The sequence below is a fragment of the Lucilia cuprina genome, chromosome 6 (assembly GCF_022045245.1).
Source record: "Lucilia cuprina isolate Lc7/37 chromosome 6, ASM2204524v1, whole genome shotgun sequence".
Lineage (NCBI taxonomy): Eukaryota > Metazoa > Arthropoda > Insecta > Diptera > Calliphoridae > Lucilia > Lucilia cuprina.
The window spans coordinates 63,596,337-63,611,815 of NC_060954.1; the positions used below are offsets into that span (position 1 = coordinate 63,596,337).

Genomic DNA, 15,479 nt, shown 5'->3' on the forward strand with positions numbered 1-15,479 from the left:
GACAAAAAATATACTTTTTGGTGGAAAAGCCCATATACATTTTATTTTATTTAGTTTTTGCTTTTCAGGATATAACATATTTCTAACAATGTAAATAAACGAACAAGTAAGGAGTAAGTAACCTATTGAAACAAGTGTGCAATTAGAGTTTATGCTTTACAAAAATTATGGCAATTGACATAAGAAACAATAATTATCAATGTTTATATTATGACACGACCTCGATTTCAAATGAAATATTATTTTATCAAATAGTAGTAATAATGGAATGAATATTTATATATTTATTTACAGAAATAACAGTGATACTAATAAAATATTAATCACGAATTATTTCTTATATAGAACAACATATGTTTTATTAAAATAAATATAAATAAAATAATTCAGCGCAAATGTAATCTTTTAAATATCCTTCAAAAACTAACCGCGCTACGTTTTCAACATGCATTTTTTTCCTGAAATATTTCCCAATTTTTTCACTTTTATTTTGTTTACTCATTGAAATAGGTTCGATTTAGAGGTGAGCAACTTTTTAATTTCATACTTATTAGAAAATTTGATGTAGCATATAGGGTTTCAGAACTTACTAACAGTAGTGAGGTACTAGATATAACGCTTGTGAGTTCTAAGCATCACAGGTGTATTACGAATTGGACTGTTCTCTATTGGACCATCGATATATTAATTTTATAATTGATACTATAAAAGGGAATAATATTCTTAATAGGAGGGTTCAAACTAATATGCTTCCCATGTCACTTCGGTCTTCCCCTACTATTGAAAGTAAGGATATAGATGCTTTCGTTACAGAATTAACGGAAGTGTTTCGATCAGCGACTAAAATTGCCTGTAAACACTCCACTAATAGAGGACAATCAGAGCCTCCTTGGTGTAATCTTAATATTGCCACGCTAGAGAAGAGAGTCGCAAGTTATTTAATCAGGCAAAGAGATTAAACAATTGGTCTCCCTATAAGTCCTCTACATGGAGGGATTTCTGCTCTAATGTAGAAAGATCTTCTGAAACCAATAGACTTTGTAAAATTTTTCAACTACTCAGGCTGTACAGAGCTACATTCAAAAATCCAGTGGTAGTTAGACCATGTAATCTTTAGAAGTCCTGTTGGATAGGCACTTTCCAGGATGTCAACCCATTGCAAATAATGGCATAACAATGACTAACTTGATTATAACACGATAAAACCTCGCTCTGTTATTGTCAGCATAGAAAGAATGTGTTGGACTCCTAACAGTTTCTATCCATATAAATCACCGAGTTCTGACGAAATTATCCCAGCAGTTTTTTAGAAAAACTAATATCTTGTGATCCTATGGCTGCAGTACGTGGATGAGGTTTGAGATTGGGAAACTATAGAGCAACAGGGTCATAAGCGTCTCAGTGGGTAGGGTCTGCGTTACGCGACTTGCTAATCGTGGCACTCCTCAGGGGGAGTTTCATCTCCTCTGCTGTGGAACGTGGCTATGAACACGCTATTATCTGAAATGGATAGAAGGTTTATGACTGTTGCTTATGCCGACGTAGCGGTGTTGATGTCAGCTAAAATTCTTGATTCAGTATCTATATGCAATAGCTATCTATTTAATCAGCAAGAAGGCAGTTGATGCAACCTGAGAAATGAACCAGAAAGAATTTTCAAGGCAGTAGTTAAACCCATATTGTATTATGGAGTTATTGGAGCAAAATTTACACTGTGCAACCATTGAGTGCACTATGAGAAATATTGCTATACTTATTACAGAAGCAAGGAAGACAACGCCAACCAAAGCACTGATAACCTCTACTCTGCGATCAGATTAAATGACTGTGGTTCGTGGTCTGGTCACAAGAATTATAAAACACTTGGAATCACTGCATTTAAATATTGACTATATTGCATTTCGAAGCCCAACTCTGATAATCGCTTTTGCACCTGGATTCCACAAAGGAATTCCGAATTAAAACCTCAACCAACTCCAGGTGTAATGAGAATTTACACTGATCGCTCCGAGGAGTGGGAATGTGGGTGGAGATTCCTTCATTGAAGGAGTTGGTATTAAATCATCCTTTAAACTGCCTAACTACGATAGTATTCTTCAGACTGAAATCAAACGTGAAGCGAATTGACTAAGGTAGTATTATATACATATGTATATATACGCGGATATATTAACAACATCTATGTTAATCAAACAATGCCAGGGATCTCTTAATGAGATATTAGGATAACGCTATATGGGTCCCATATCACGGTAAGTGACTATTATCTCCTATGCTTTACAAGTGAATCCGGTTGGTTTAGTTCTGGAAACATAGTTATATTAGAACACACTCGTGCGACCACAAGGGTAGCACAACGGGACCAACTTTAATGAACCCAAACGAGCTGATATTTATAGCAATTGCACTCTATACCAAACCTTAATATAAAATGCGTGTATATACTTACCTTGAAATTCTTTTTCATAAAAATATGTAATGGGTCTTTCTTTCGACAACATTTCCAGATATGAAACAAAAATATATATTTAACATTAAAGAAATCAGTAAATTTAACAAACGAGATAATAAACATTTTATTGACAAACTTTAAACCGTCTACAATAAAGGGTGTATAAAAATACATATTTTTACATAAAATACAAACTTTTCGTTGATAATCACTTACACAACCACAAAACAGTCTGTTCAGTTTGTGCGAATTTTCAATACTATTTAAGCAAATACGAAGTAATGTAGATTAGAGTAGAAGAAAAAATCAATAAAATACACAACAAAAAGGCAGCAATTTTCCTATACTTGAATACGGATGCTGAACTAATCCAAGAAAAGGAAAATTGGTGGCTTAATTATGAATTTAACAGCACACACTCATTTCAAATTTCCAATTTTAGTATTTTACTTGTTATTTTTTAAAGTAGAGATATTTCAAAAACAATATAATTGTGTATAATTAAAATCAGGGAATGGATTTTAAGATTGATTGGAGGCAATTAGTTTAATAAGAAATAACATGTACATATAATTTAAGATTTATATGTCGAAATTTTAATCACTAGCGTTAATTGTGATTGTTTTACCCTTAGGATCATCGAAGCGATCCATGGTATTAATATCCATCATCCAGCAAACTCCAATAAATGTGATGGTCAGTAATAGGGCAACAATCAAAAGACCCGACAAAATACCACCTGTGAAGAAACCAACACAATGCCAGGCATCACCAAATACAAAAGTTGCGTTATCGGTGTAACCGAAAGGTGCTTGGAATTGCAAAGAATTCCACTTTAAAGTGTAGGCAGGTACTTTATCAGTAGGAATATTATTTAAAGTCAAATTTCCGCAGAAATATGAAAAATCTGTTGGTGCATACACTTCTGAACTAAGGAACTTGATATTATTATACATTACATTCTTCATGAAGAAATAACCACCAGCGAGAGTTACATCAAAAGTTAATGGCGAACCAGTTGTTGGAGTTAAGGTTACGGACATTTCGGTTGCGTTATCAGCCTTAACAGTCATGCTATTAATATCTAAAACAGTAGCTGAATTTGAATCGTCAATTATGCTCAATGAAGTAAAATAAAGCAAAAGCTTGGAGCTATCACGGAAGATATAACCGTCTGAACTGCCTGCTGTTTCGCGACGTTGACGTTTAAGCACAGATGTTGAGGGGGTAGATGTATAGACGAAGAAAACATTATCACCAAGCTGGGAAGTTACCGAGGCAATAATAGAATCTAAAGGCAGTAGGAAAAACATCAAAATATAAATATATATAAGTATTTTTATTATTTGACATACCATGTGATTTCAAATTGGATCCACGAACTGCAGTGTGATCATCTTCGAATGTTACAAAATTGATTTTACCAGCGGCGGTTTTTAAGGGAGTGGAGAATTTACCAGAAGCGTCTACCGAATTGTACTCTGCTTCCCCATCGAGTTGACGCAAGGCTTCCACGGGATTTTCAACAGCGGCATAAAATGTTTTATCACTAACTCCTTGTAAACGAGCATAGCACGATTTTCCATCAGCGGCATTGGTACACAGGAAATCTTTGTTGGTTAACTGCAAATAATATATACAAATCAATAATCATTGTTATCTTGATATTTAGGTTTATAAACTTACGTCTTTTTCCATGAACACAACCAAGGCCTTATCAGCCAGCAGAGGAGTCACGAGTTTAGCAAATTCATCGCCAGGCACTATTACCAGTGAAGGTTTAGCCACACTGAGATTTTAATATAAAAATATTTTATACATTTTCCTAAGCAATAACTTTAGTATAAACACATACCTGCTGGCGCCCCATAAAAATACTGGAGACTGTTCCGCTGTAGCCAAACCGATGACACACAACGCCAATATCAACGAACTTATCGCCTGCATTTTTCCTTTGTTTCACTTGTTTTTTTCTTCGCAAAATAAATTTAAAACAATTGTGTGAAAAATGAGAACTTTAAAATGAAATCAACAACAAAATTAGGCTTAAAAAATAATGGAAAGTGAAAATATTATCCAAATAAATCAAATTTTCACTATTCCATACGAAAATACGTCGTCGTTGTCCACTACTGTCAAATAATGAAAATTTTTCTTGTTGCATATGACAGTGTCATGTGATTGAAAAGGAGACAAAGCCCTGCGCCGACAAATATTAACGGAGGCGTTGACTGACAATAAATACGTCGGCGGCGGCTTAAAATCTACTTAAGCCGGTTAAGTTTTCAACTAAGTTTAGTTTTTAATATATCAACTATTTTAACCCTTTCCGTGCTTTTATCGAATATATTCGACATTACAATAGACTCTGTTTTTAAGCATTTTTTGGGTATAATATTCAACTATAGTTTTAATTTTTTTCTTTTAGATTAAAATGAAGACTTTATTATATTTATAATTGAGATTTTGAAAGATCTTCCGTATTTTAAAGTATTTAAAAATCATATTTTAAGAAATTGTCACTTATGACTACTTTTTAAAAAGTACTTTTTAACAACGTTTAAAAAACAGCTTCATTTAATGGCCAAAAAAATTGTATTTTAGGAGATCGGACTATGCAGATTTAAATTGTATTGTTATGAAAGAAGTTTAAGAAGACATTTTACAAAAAAATTCATAAAAAATATTGGTGGTACAATTTTATGTTTCGATTTCAATATCATAGAAAACTCAAAAAGTACCAGTTGGAGAATGAAAAGTACCAAAAAATATCACTTGGTACCGGTGTTTCGAAAAACACCCCATTAGCATATTTAGTGTTTCTTGAATAAAATCAAATATTTTCGGCGGCGGTGGCTTTGACATTTTGTTCGGCGGCTAGGCTTAGTCGGCTTAAGCCGAATCGTCGCAAGTCTCTGGAACGAGACTCGATTTCCAGACCAACCTGTGACCGACCGACAGGGTTGCATTTTTTCCAAACAACATAAAATGTGGCAGCCCGTATTTGCCATTAAAGATATTTTTTTGAAATTTTGTGAAAAAATTTTAATTTTATAAAATTTATAAATATTAAAACTATATTCTACTATTTTTAGTTATTTAAAATGTCAAATTTAACAAATACATATCTTGTATTAGTCTGTTCATAAAACAAAAAACAATTTTTAAAAATAACTATTTATATTTAACAAGTTTGGCAACCTTATTGCAAAACTATTAATCGAATAATCGAACAATCGAATTTTTGTCGAAAAAGTCGAAAAGTCTAAGTCGACTATTTTGTTCCAAAAAAGTCAATAACTCGACTATTTTGTTCCAAAATAGTCAATAACTCGACTATCGTCTGTGAAAAAAGTTGCAAAGTCGACTTTGTTAATAAAAGTCGAAAAGTCTGGAAATCGTAAAAAGTCGAAAAGTCGGTAAAGGTTGAAAAAAGTCGAAAACTCGAAAATTGTAGAAACAAGTTAAAAATAGTCGAAAACTTTAAAAAATGGAAAAAAAAGTAAAAATTAGTCGGAAAAAAGTCTAAAAGCCAAAATATCAATACCGAAATAAGTTAAAATACCGATAACTATAAAATACCAATACCGAAATAAGCCAAAATACTGATAATGCTAAAATACCAATACCGAAATATGTAAAAATACCGATACCGCTACCTTATCACCGTTTCCAAACTGTTGCCAACCTTGCCGCAAATCTACTCATTAGTACTTCTACTTCTTAAAGTCGACTTTTCACATATATTCTCATCATGTAAAAGTCACAAATGCAACAGCTGACTACGAACACATTACTAAAAAAGAGGAGAATAAAAAGCTTTATTTTTAATTTTAGTTGAAATATAATTAAAATGTATATACATATATATAACTTATTTTTCTTAAAAATTAGATAAATTTGTGAATGTTTTTACTGTAAAATATTATAAGTGAAACAGTGGGAGTGTAAAAACAGTGAAAGTTCGTTTTGTTAAGAATAAAACTTATTAAAAACAAGTTTTTACATATTGCATTGTTGTTGTTATAAATTCATAAAAGCTTCTCTTTTTGTTAAGTGTTTATTTAGTTATGATCGTCCAATAAATATTTTCTAAATGACAATAAAAACAAAAAATCTTCAGTTTAGTGAAAAAATTGTGGGAAACGGAAGTATTGCAGCAAATTGCAAAGTTATTTTTGCCGAACTATTATTTTACGTAGTATTTATAAAATAACATTGATTAATTTAAAATTACAATACTTATATCATTAACGAAATTAAGATAAACGCAGTAATAACAGTTTTGCATTAAAGTACAAAAAGTATGAGTAGCTAAAAAGTGATATTTCTTTGTTTTAAAATAAATTAAAAGTATTGTAAATAAATGCATACACAACCAAACATCTTTTGTTAAATAGTAATAGCAATTATAAAGGCCATGGCAAGTGATGAAGAAAGGCTTTACGATCCCATAGAGGCAAATGAAGAGAATGATTCAACACAAAATATTGATGCCGCTTCTACCTCCCCGACTACAACAAACTCCAATAATAATGAGGAAGAAGCTGCCTCACAGGCAAATGGAGTAAAACATCGTTGGTTTATTTTGGAGCCGGCGGTTTTCCTGGTCTTTTTATCCATGTATTTATCCTGTAAGTATAAATATATAAATAATATTAATTGTAAATTGCATAGGTATTTATTTCTCATTACAGCCACCGTTTATCAAAACCAATTATTGTATCAGACATGTATTTATATTAAACACTACAACGACACCGTATGCCAACCGCTTTTAGGTGTTCAACCTGAGTCTGAAGAGGTTCGAGTAAGTACCTACCTACGTTTGTCATAATCAGAGCAACTGAAAAAAATTATATTCAAAACGAAAAATATTTTTCAAAAACAAAAATATACGTACGCTTAAATATGTATGTATGTACATTGGGTATGCATTTAAAAATTTACATTTTATTTAACATGTAGTTTTATTAAAATCATTATAAATAATTCAAGACTTTATAAATCTTGTAAATAAATCCTAAATGAAACCTTTCTTTATTTATTTGAAATATAATTCTAATTTTGTAATTAGCTCTTTAGTGTAGTACTTCTACTTTAAACATTTAACACTTATTTTTATTCTATTATTATTTCTAATCAAATTTCATACTTTCGAATTGCTACACTACAGCTTTAATTCACTTTTATTCAAACTCTTTTTAATAAATAGATTAAACTTAAACTAAATTTAATATTGAAAAATAATGGTTGACGTGCTTTAATTCGAAATAAATGATTAAATTCAAACAAAGTTTAATTAGTATAATGGATAAATTATTAAATAATATATGATACAAGATAAACTTTGTTTAAAATGCTTGGGATAAAATATACAAAAACATTCTGTAAATTTAAAATATACAAAAGCAATTCGCAAAATATGTTCAATAAGAAGGTTAGAAAAATAGATTTAGATAAATTAATTACATATTAATTAAACCACTAAGATTTATTTAAAAAAACACGTTTTAAAAAGAATCATTTAAATAAGGGTAAATGAAATAAATGAAAAATGTACCTACATACATGTATGTAAAAGATGGAAATATTAAAAAAATCAAACAATGATAACACATTTATTAAAATTTCATTGTTATTTTATGCATGTGTTATGAATTATGGTTATCTGTACTGTTAAACTCTAAACAATAGCAAAAATCAGGGCGTACATTTATTTTAATATACATTTTGTTTCACTTACATTTAATTGTTTAGTTCTTATCACTTGCATTAGAACAATAAAAAATTAAAACAAAATATGTATGTATATTGCTAACAGCAATAAATTTACTGATGTATGCATATATCTCTTCAAAAGACGTATGACTCTAATCCCCATTATCACAATTTCTGGTTATATTTTATCTTAAGGTTAAATTGAAAGTTTTCATACAAAAAATATTATAATCGGCAAAATAACTTTCGGTTAAACGTTAATCAGAGGTGGAGATAACGGGGCTAATAGAGTATTTGAAAAGTCTTGTAATTAGTTTAAATCAAATTAAAAATTTAAATTTTTCTTCTTTTTTTTTTGGTGAAGAAACATTTTTTAACTAATTTATATTAAGCAGTCGAAGTTCGAAAAATCACAGTTAATATCTTTTTATTTTTAAACGCATATTTATCAAAATGACTTGATCCCTAAAAATCGCAACTTTTAATTTCTTAAAATACATAGATACATATTTATTTATTTTAGAACTAACATCTCTTTTATTTGTTTCGACATTATTTACAATTACAAATATATTATATGCCAAAAAAATTTGCAAATAATGGATAGGGTTTTTTAGAAAAAAATTGGATAGGTGTAACTGTACTCTAACGATTGTCTTTTATCATACAATTATTTAAATTAAATTATTTTGCCGACTATAGGAAAATTTTATTTTCTGATTTTAAAATGGGCTAATTTTAATACAAATTGAAGATGATATATTTCGAATTAGAATCTTTAATAATATAAGATTATGAATTTTTCACGAGATACTCTAATGTATATACTTCTGTAGTATTTCTAAGTATAAATTAAATGTGATTAACAAAAAAGTACAAATTTTAAGTACAAATTAAATGTAATTAACAAAAAAAAAAAAAAAACTAAAAACTTGATGATTCATTATAATTTTTTTAACTAATTGATAATTGTCGACTATTTAATTGGTTGACAATATCTATTTATCTATTTTTTAACACTCTAAGCGCATTGAAATTGAAGTGCAACCGTATGTTGCTAAAATCCTAATGGCTCGTTCATTGTTGGAAAGTATTATTCCAGCCATTGTGAGTTTATTTATAGGACCCTGGTCAGATAAGTTCGGACGCAGACCAATTGTTTTGACCACATTCACCGGTAAGATACAAATAAAATTCCAAGGCTTAAATTGCCAATTTATATCGTATTATTTCTTAAAGGCTATTTGACGGGTTCAGTTATTTTAACAACTTTAACATATATATCAACTAAAACTGCTGTTAGCCCATGGGTATTCTTGTTATGTTCTGTACCCTCTGTGCTAAGTGGGGGCACATGTGCATTAATAACTGGTATATATTGTTACATATCTGATGTCGCAAAAGAAAAAAACAGGGCTTTGAGGTAAAATTATAATATATTTATTTACGGCTCAAATAGTTCTTTTGATGTTGTTCTTTTGTAGAATGGTTTTAAATGAGGCTTCCCTATGTGCTGGTATGATGGTGGGAAACGTTGCTAGTGGATATTTGTATGCAGCCACCGACGCAGTAACAGTGTTTATCATATCGTCGTCTCTAATGTTATTAGCTTTACTTTATGTCATTGTATTTGTAGTGGAAAGTTTGAAGCCTGAACAAATACATGCTGGTGTAAGTTTTAATCAACTTAATTATAATAAATACACATTCTTTTAAAACCTCTATCCATAGTCTAAAGTACGAGAGTTCTTCCGCTTTGATTTGGTAAAAGATTTAATACAAACTTGCTTAAAGAGAAGGCCCAATTATGATCGTATTATTATTTGGTTAACTATGATGGCGTTAACAGTAGCTATATTCACCATGGGTAAGATATAAATGCAAAACAATATATGTAAATAATACCAAGATAATAAATAAAAGTTGTACTTTTCAGAGGGCGATTCTAATGTGACTTATTTATTCGTTCGCAAACAGTTCGAATGGACATTAAAAGATTTCAGTATATTTAATGCGGCTCGAATAGTTGTACAAATTATTGGCAGTATTCTTGGCATGTTTATTTTAAGAAGGGTAAATTATGCGTGGTTTAACTGCGTTGCACAACAAACATTTAAATATTATACTTTTCTCTAGATATTCAAATTTTCAATTGTATCGATGACTATGATTTCTTTGGCAAGTTGTGTTCTCGAAAGTACGGTAAGAGCTACTGCAATATATTGGTGGCAATTATATTTAGGTTTATGCTTCGGTTTTATGCGAGGTATAATGGGACCAATGTCTAGAGCAATATTATCACATGTAGCGCCTTCTACGGAAGTTGGTAAGTTACATAAAGAAAACCGAAGTAATGCATAATTTGATAACGTATTTTTAGGTAAAATATTTGCTTTGACAACATCAATGGAGTCGTTATCACCACTAATAGCAGCTCCTTTATATACACTAGTATATAATGCAACATTAGTTTACTATCCAGGCTTATTTAATTTTATTAGTGCTGGCTTATATCTGTTATGTTTTACTTTCATATCGTAAGTTTTGAGAATAAGATTTTCAATCCAAAATCCTGCACTTTTAAAAATATAACATTTATTTCAGAACAATTTATGGAATACAGAAATCTATGGGACAAAACGCTACATATCAAGCGATAGGTAGTTAATTATTATAAACTAGATAATTTTTATACATATATAAATATTGAATATTAGCATAATTTTGTGATCTTTAAGAATAATGAGTGATATCAAATACATTTGATAATAAATCATATAAATAACAAACGCACAAAGTAGGATACTTACAATTACACCTACATATTTTAAATGTACGGAAAATATTTAATTCTTGTTTTTTTATGACGCGTTAAAATGTATAACTGTAATTAATGTTTGTTATTGAAAAATGTTTAAATAAATATACAATTGGTAATTTGTTTGTATGTGTTTTATTCACTAAAGCGGAATCTAAATAGTAATTTGACTAAAAACAAAGTTCTATAAATAACGGATGTGCATCAGTGATATCGGATTATTATTTTAATATTTGACCATAATGTTCTCTGTTATTAAATTTAAAGCGTAAAACAAATCTAAAACGAAAAATAATTTAATAGTTCACACTTTCAATAATAAAATAACAAAAACACTCACAGTAAAAATATAAATGCAAAGAAATATAGTATTGCGCTGAATATATTAAACAAACCGGGAAATGATGTTATAGATGCTTTATAAATGATTGTGTATAATGGGGCTGCCAAAAATGGAGCAATTGACTGTAGAATATTTTTAATTGAGAAGATTTTACCTGGAATTAGTACAAAAATTGTTAAATAAATTATTTTTTTTCTGAATAGTTTTAATCATTTTAAGAATAAGCACCTAAATCTGTGGCTGGAACAATATTTGAAACAATTGTACGACACATTGGACCACCAACGGCTTTCAAAGCTCCGGCAGCAATTCCGACATATAAATGCCATGGTTCCGTTGCTATACCTTGTATAACGCTACGAATAATGTCACTTAAAAAGGCAATTAGTGCTAAAGTCACCACTGATAAATGAAATACCTGTAAAAAGTAATAAATAAACGTTATATAAATAAAACTGTAGATTTTAGCATGTATGTATGTAAGTAATTGTGATGTTGGACCTTTCGCATTATTAAAAATCCAATTAATGCACCAAACACAGATGTAACGTGACTTATAGTTTCATAGAAGGTAAATTCTCTTATTGTCCACTGGAATTTTTCACGTACAAATAAGTAAAATACTGTCATTGCTCCATCCAAGACGAAAATTGCCAAAAACATTGTGCCGGTAACTAATAAAATTATGCTGCGGTCATAATAAGGTCGTGTCTTAAAGCATGTAATCCACATATCCTTGACATGTCTGTAGCTAAACAAACCAGGAGTTTTTGGTTCCACAGTCGCCTCATAGCCATCGTTGTTTTTCTTCTCCGACGAACAATTTTTTACTACTTTTGATACTTCTTCACCATCTCTTCGTAGATCAACATCGCGAAAATTATCATTGTCGATATTTTTCTTTTCATGTTCATTATAACTTGGCTTCAATTCCAATGGATATGATAATATTGTGCATTTCATCGTAAGTTCATTGCAACAGGTCTTCACTTCAGTCGATTCAGATTCTTTGGATTTGAATTGTAGGCTTTCCGGAACATATAATGCTATGTAAGCAGTAGCTAAACACATCAATATACCAGATAAGGAGAACGTAAAGGTGGCACTTGTGGCAGCATACACAAAACTGGAGAGTAATGAACCCACCATAAGACCAACTGATAAAAACGCTTCCAAAGAAATCATTCTGAAAATTAAATTAAAAAAATCTAGTTTAACAAACACTTTTAAAGAATTATAAATTTTTCAACAGCATTCGCATGAATTGTTTCTAAGAATTTTGTAAATTCCGTCGGAATGATTAAATTTTGTTCAAATTTAAAGCGAATTAATTTCAAACAAATTTAATTTTTGTCATTGTTTCACTTACCTGTACGGCCTAGTTTTAGTATCTGTCACGTCAGATATAAAACAAAACGCCGCTACCGAAAACACACAATTACCACCAAGTATGGAGTGGGGAATTACGGCCAATATATAATACCAAGGATTAACAGGATAATATCGAGATAGTTCGCAAATTACTGCCGCAATAACATAAGTACAAGAAAAACCTTAAACCAAAAATATCAAATTTTTTCATGATTTAACGATTTTTTAAACTATAAGGTTTGTCCCTATTGGAATATAGAATTTACGAATTACCTATCATTGATACCAACAAAAGTGGCTTACGACCATAATGGTCCGACCATGAACCAATAAATACACCACAAATCGCTGGAACTATACTTTCCAAAAGAGTTCGTATCATAAATAAATTTGCTACATATGGTTGAATTTCAGTTTCGATTTCCTAGAACAAACAATTTAATTTTAATTCTTTATCATAAAATAATAAAGAGTAAAAGTTCACCTGCAAGTATCCGGTAACATTTTTTGTTCCTAATTGCAGGCAATCGCTTTCGTTGTAACGAAAAATTGTGGTGCATGCTTGATATATAACTTCATTTCTCATAATAGTTCCTTATTTAATTGAAAAAAAAGACATTTTGAAAATATTAATTGTCGAGTCAACAGAGAGAGGGCAGGCTGATATGTGCGACAACGTAGTTCTAGAGCTTATACCTGATAAACTGTGTGAAAATACCAAAATAAAAACAATGGGTTCGATGTAAAACATATGAAAAAACTTTCCCCACTGATATTGCTGTATTTGTCTCCACATTGATCTTGCTGATGATTCTACCATTTTTAACGACACTTAATAAACTGATATATTCGAAAATTAGACAAAAATTGTATTTAAACTAATTATTGTTATTTATTTTTCGTACTTATTTTAAGTTTTCGCATCAAAGTTTGTGTTTAAACTAAAGTTTACACTATAATCAATTCTCTCGTTAACTTCTCTCCAATGAAGCTTTTGATGAAATCAGTTTTATATCAATTATTATAAATGATCGCATGTAGTTTTTTTTATAAATTTTATTTTGTTTTTGGTTTGTTATACAATGTTATTTACATTTAAAAGTTTTTTTATATTTCGATATTTTAATATGTATGTGTTATGTTACGGGAGATAAACATTTCTTTTTTACTTTTATTTATTTATGTGATATATGTACATATAAGACATGTTTCTATGTCTAAAATTCAGAAGTCATCTTCCAGGCACAGTCTTAATTCAACTAAAAAAATATTTGTTTAACTGAAGTTACCATTTCTGTTACTTCTTTAGCGTAAATGTTTGTCAGACAAGGCAAACATTTACGGAAAAAGTGAAATCAGTACTTCTTGAAAGTATTTGTTTAAAATAGTTTATTATTACAAATAAAATAAAACGAATAAATATTGATGATTTTATTCTAAATAATTCACATTTTTATAAACAAATAAATCAAAATACATCTTGGTTAATGGTTACGTGTTTTCAATTATATATTTGACAACTTTGACTCCACTTATATCTATTGGCTGTTATTTTGAGGGAAATCACACTTGCTTATTGATGATGACAAAATAAAAAATAACATTTTTAAACTGGTTTTAATTTGCATTAAATAATAACAAAAATAAATAAATAGGGTATGTTCTACAACATTTATAGTAAATAATTTTTATTTTTTTAAGTAGGATTTTGTTTTACAAGGATAACTTGATTTATTTTAATAAATTTCTTACACCATTAAACATATTTCGTACTTTTTTAAGAAAATTATCTTAAAATACATAAAACGGTAGTTTAAATTTTAAATTTATGCAATAAACCCACAATGTTATTGAGAATCGTCATTCGAACATTCTTAATTTTAGCACAATATTGATAAAAATGTAAATCACGTTTTCGGTGCACAATGTTAATCACAAAATATAAAAAAGAAATTTGAATGCTGAATTTGCAAAGTCATTGCCAGCAGCTACATATGTACATATTTTACTCAAAAATTATTGACATAAATAAATAAATTATATGTTATGTTATTATTAATCAACTCCAAAATAAAATTAGTTGAATTCAAAATTTTTCAGAACAAAAAATATATGTACCTTCAATTAAAAAAAAATGGATTCTTTTCGCTTTTTTGGATTCAATAAACATAAACTCCACATAACGTAAACAAATTACTTAGTGCTATTAAATGTTATTTTTTTGGAAGTAAATTCGTTTTATTTTGTTAGGATTTTTTTAATAATTGATTTTATATGAAAAATAAATAAGAATAAGCATAATTTCACGCTAATATAATGCTTCAAAAGAGCATTTAGTATTATCTAAAGGTGCAATTTTTTTCAAAAAATGTTTGTTTGATGGGAAATAATTAACCCACAAGTTAAAATTATAAGCATCATTACTCCTAAACGGATTGTAAGAAATTAAATCCAGTTTTGAAAAATTTTGTTTTTTAAATCACATTTTTTCATTTATTCCCAGCAAAAATAATTGATGTCATACTTTACAAACAACATCTTAATCACATCTAAAAATGCGATAATATATTTTTCGCTCTTATAAACAATATATTGCCTTACAAATGAAAACCCAGTTAAAAGTGAGGAAAGAGATGTAGAAAAGTCACTACAATTAAATATTCGAAGTACATCAAACTTTGGTGAAAAACCAATGAAATTAACATAAGGATGTCATTGAACGAATTCGGCTTATTTTTGACATCCAAATATCGGATTTTTATTGCATCTAATCT

At 29.4% G+C, this 15,479-nt stretch overlaps 3 protein-coding genes across 4 annotated transcripts; 1 reads left to right on the forward strand and 2 right to left on the reverse strand.

The window, feature by feature from the left end:
- Positions 1–2,551: 2,551 nt before the first annotated feature.
- On the reverse strand, positions 2,552–4,641 carry LOC111687077 (V-type proton ATPase subunit S1). The gene is made up of 4 exons (XM_023449491.2): positions 4,308–4,641; positions 4,139–4,241; positions 3,808–4,075; positions 2,552–3,743 (listed from the first exon to the last, which is right to left on the reverse strand). The coding sequence occupies exons 1-4, from the start codon at positions 4,397–4,399 to the stop codon at positions 3,049–3,051; spliced, it is 1,158 nt and encodes a 385-aa protein (XP_023305259.2). The 5' UTR covers positions 4,400–4,641; the 3' UTR covers positions 2,552–3,048.
- Positions 4,642–6,366: 1,725 nt separating this feature from the next.
- On the forward strand, positions 6,367–11,114 carry LOC111687061 (proton-coupled folate transporter-like). 2 transcript variants are annotated; one of them, XM_023449476.2, is made up of 11 exons: positions 6,370–6,756; positions 6,853–7,086; positions 7,150–7,262; positions 9,200–9,350; positions 9,413–9,596; positions 9,658–9,844; positions 9,905–10,040; positions 10,110–10,246; positions 10,310–10,499; positions 10,554–10,710; positions 10,778–11,114. In XM_023449476.2, the coding sequence occupies exons 2-11, from the start codon at positions 6,873–6,875 to the stop codon at positions 10,839–10,841; spliced, it is 1,533 nt and encodes a 510-aa protein (XP_023305244.2). In that variant the 5' UTR covers positions 6,370–6,756; positions 6,853–6,872; the 3' UTR covers positions 10,842–11,114. The 2 variants fall into 2 exon arrangements, with proteins under 2 accessions (XP_046810547.1, XP_023305244.2); XM_046954591.1 differs by having other exon boundaries at positions 6,367–7,086.
- Positions 11,098–15,283, reverse strand: LOC124420702. Its single transcript, XM_046954590.1, has 9 exons — positions 13,611–15,283; positions 13,402–13,545; positions 13,190–13,299; positions 12,979–13,129; positions 12,704–12,887; positions 11,836–12,520; positions 11,563–11,752; positions 11,332–11,488; positions 11,098–11,270 (listed from the first exon to the last, which is right to left on the reverse strand). The coding sequence occupies exons 2-9, from the start codon at positions 13,523–13,525 to the stop codon at positions 11,213–11,215; spliced, it is 1,659 nt and encodes a 552-aa protein (XP_046810546.1). The 5' UTR covers positions 13,526–13,545; positions 13,611–15,283; the 3' UTR covers positions 11,098–11,212.
- Between the last annotated feature and the right edge of the window lie 196 nt (positions 15,284–15,479).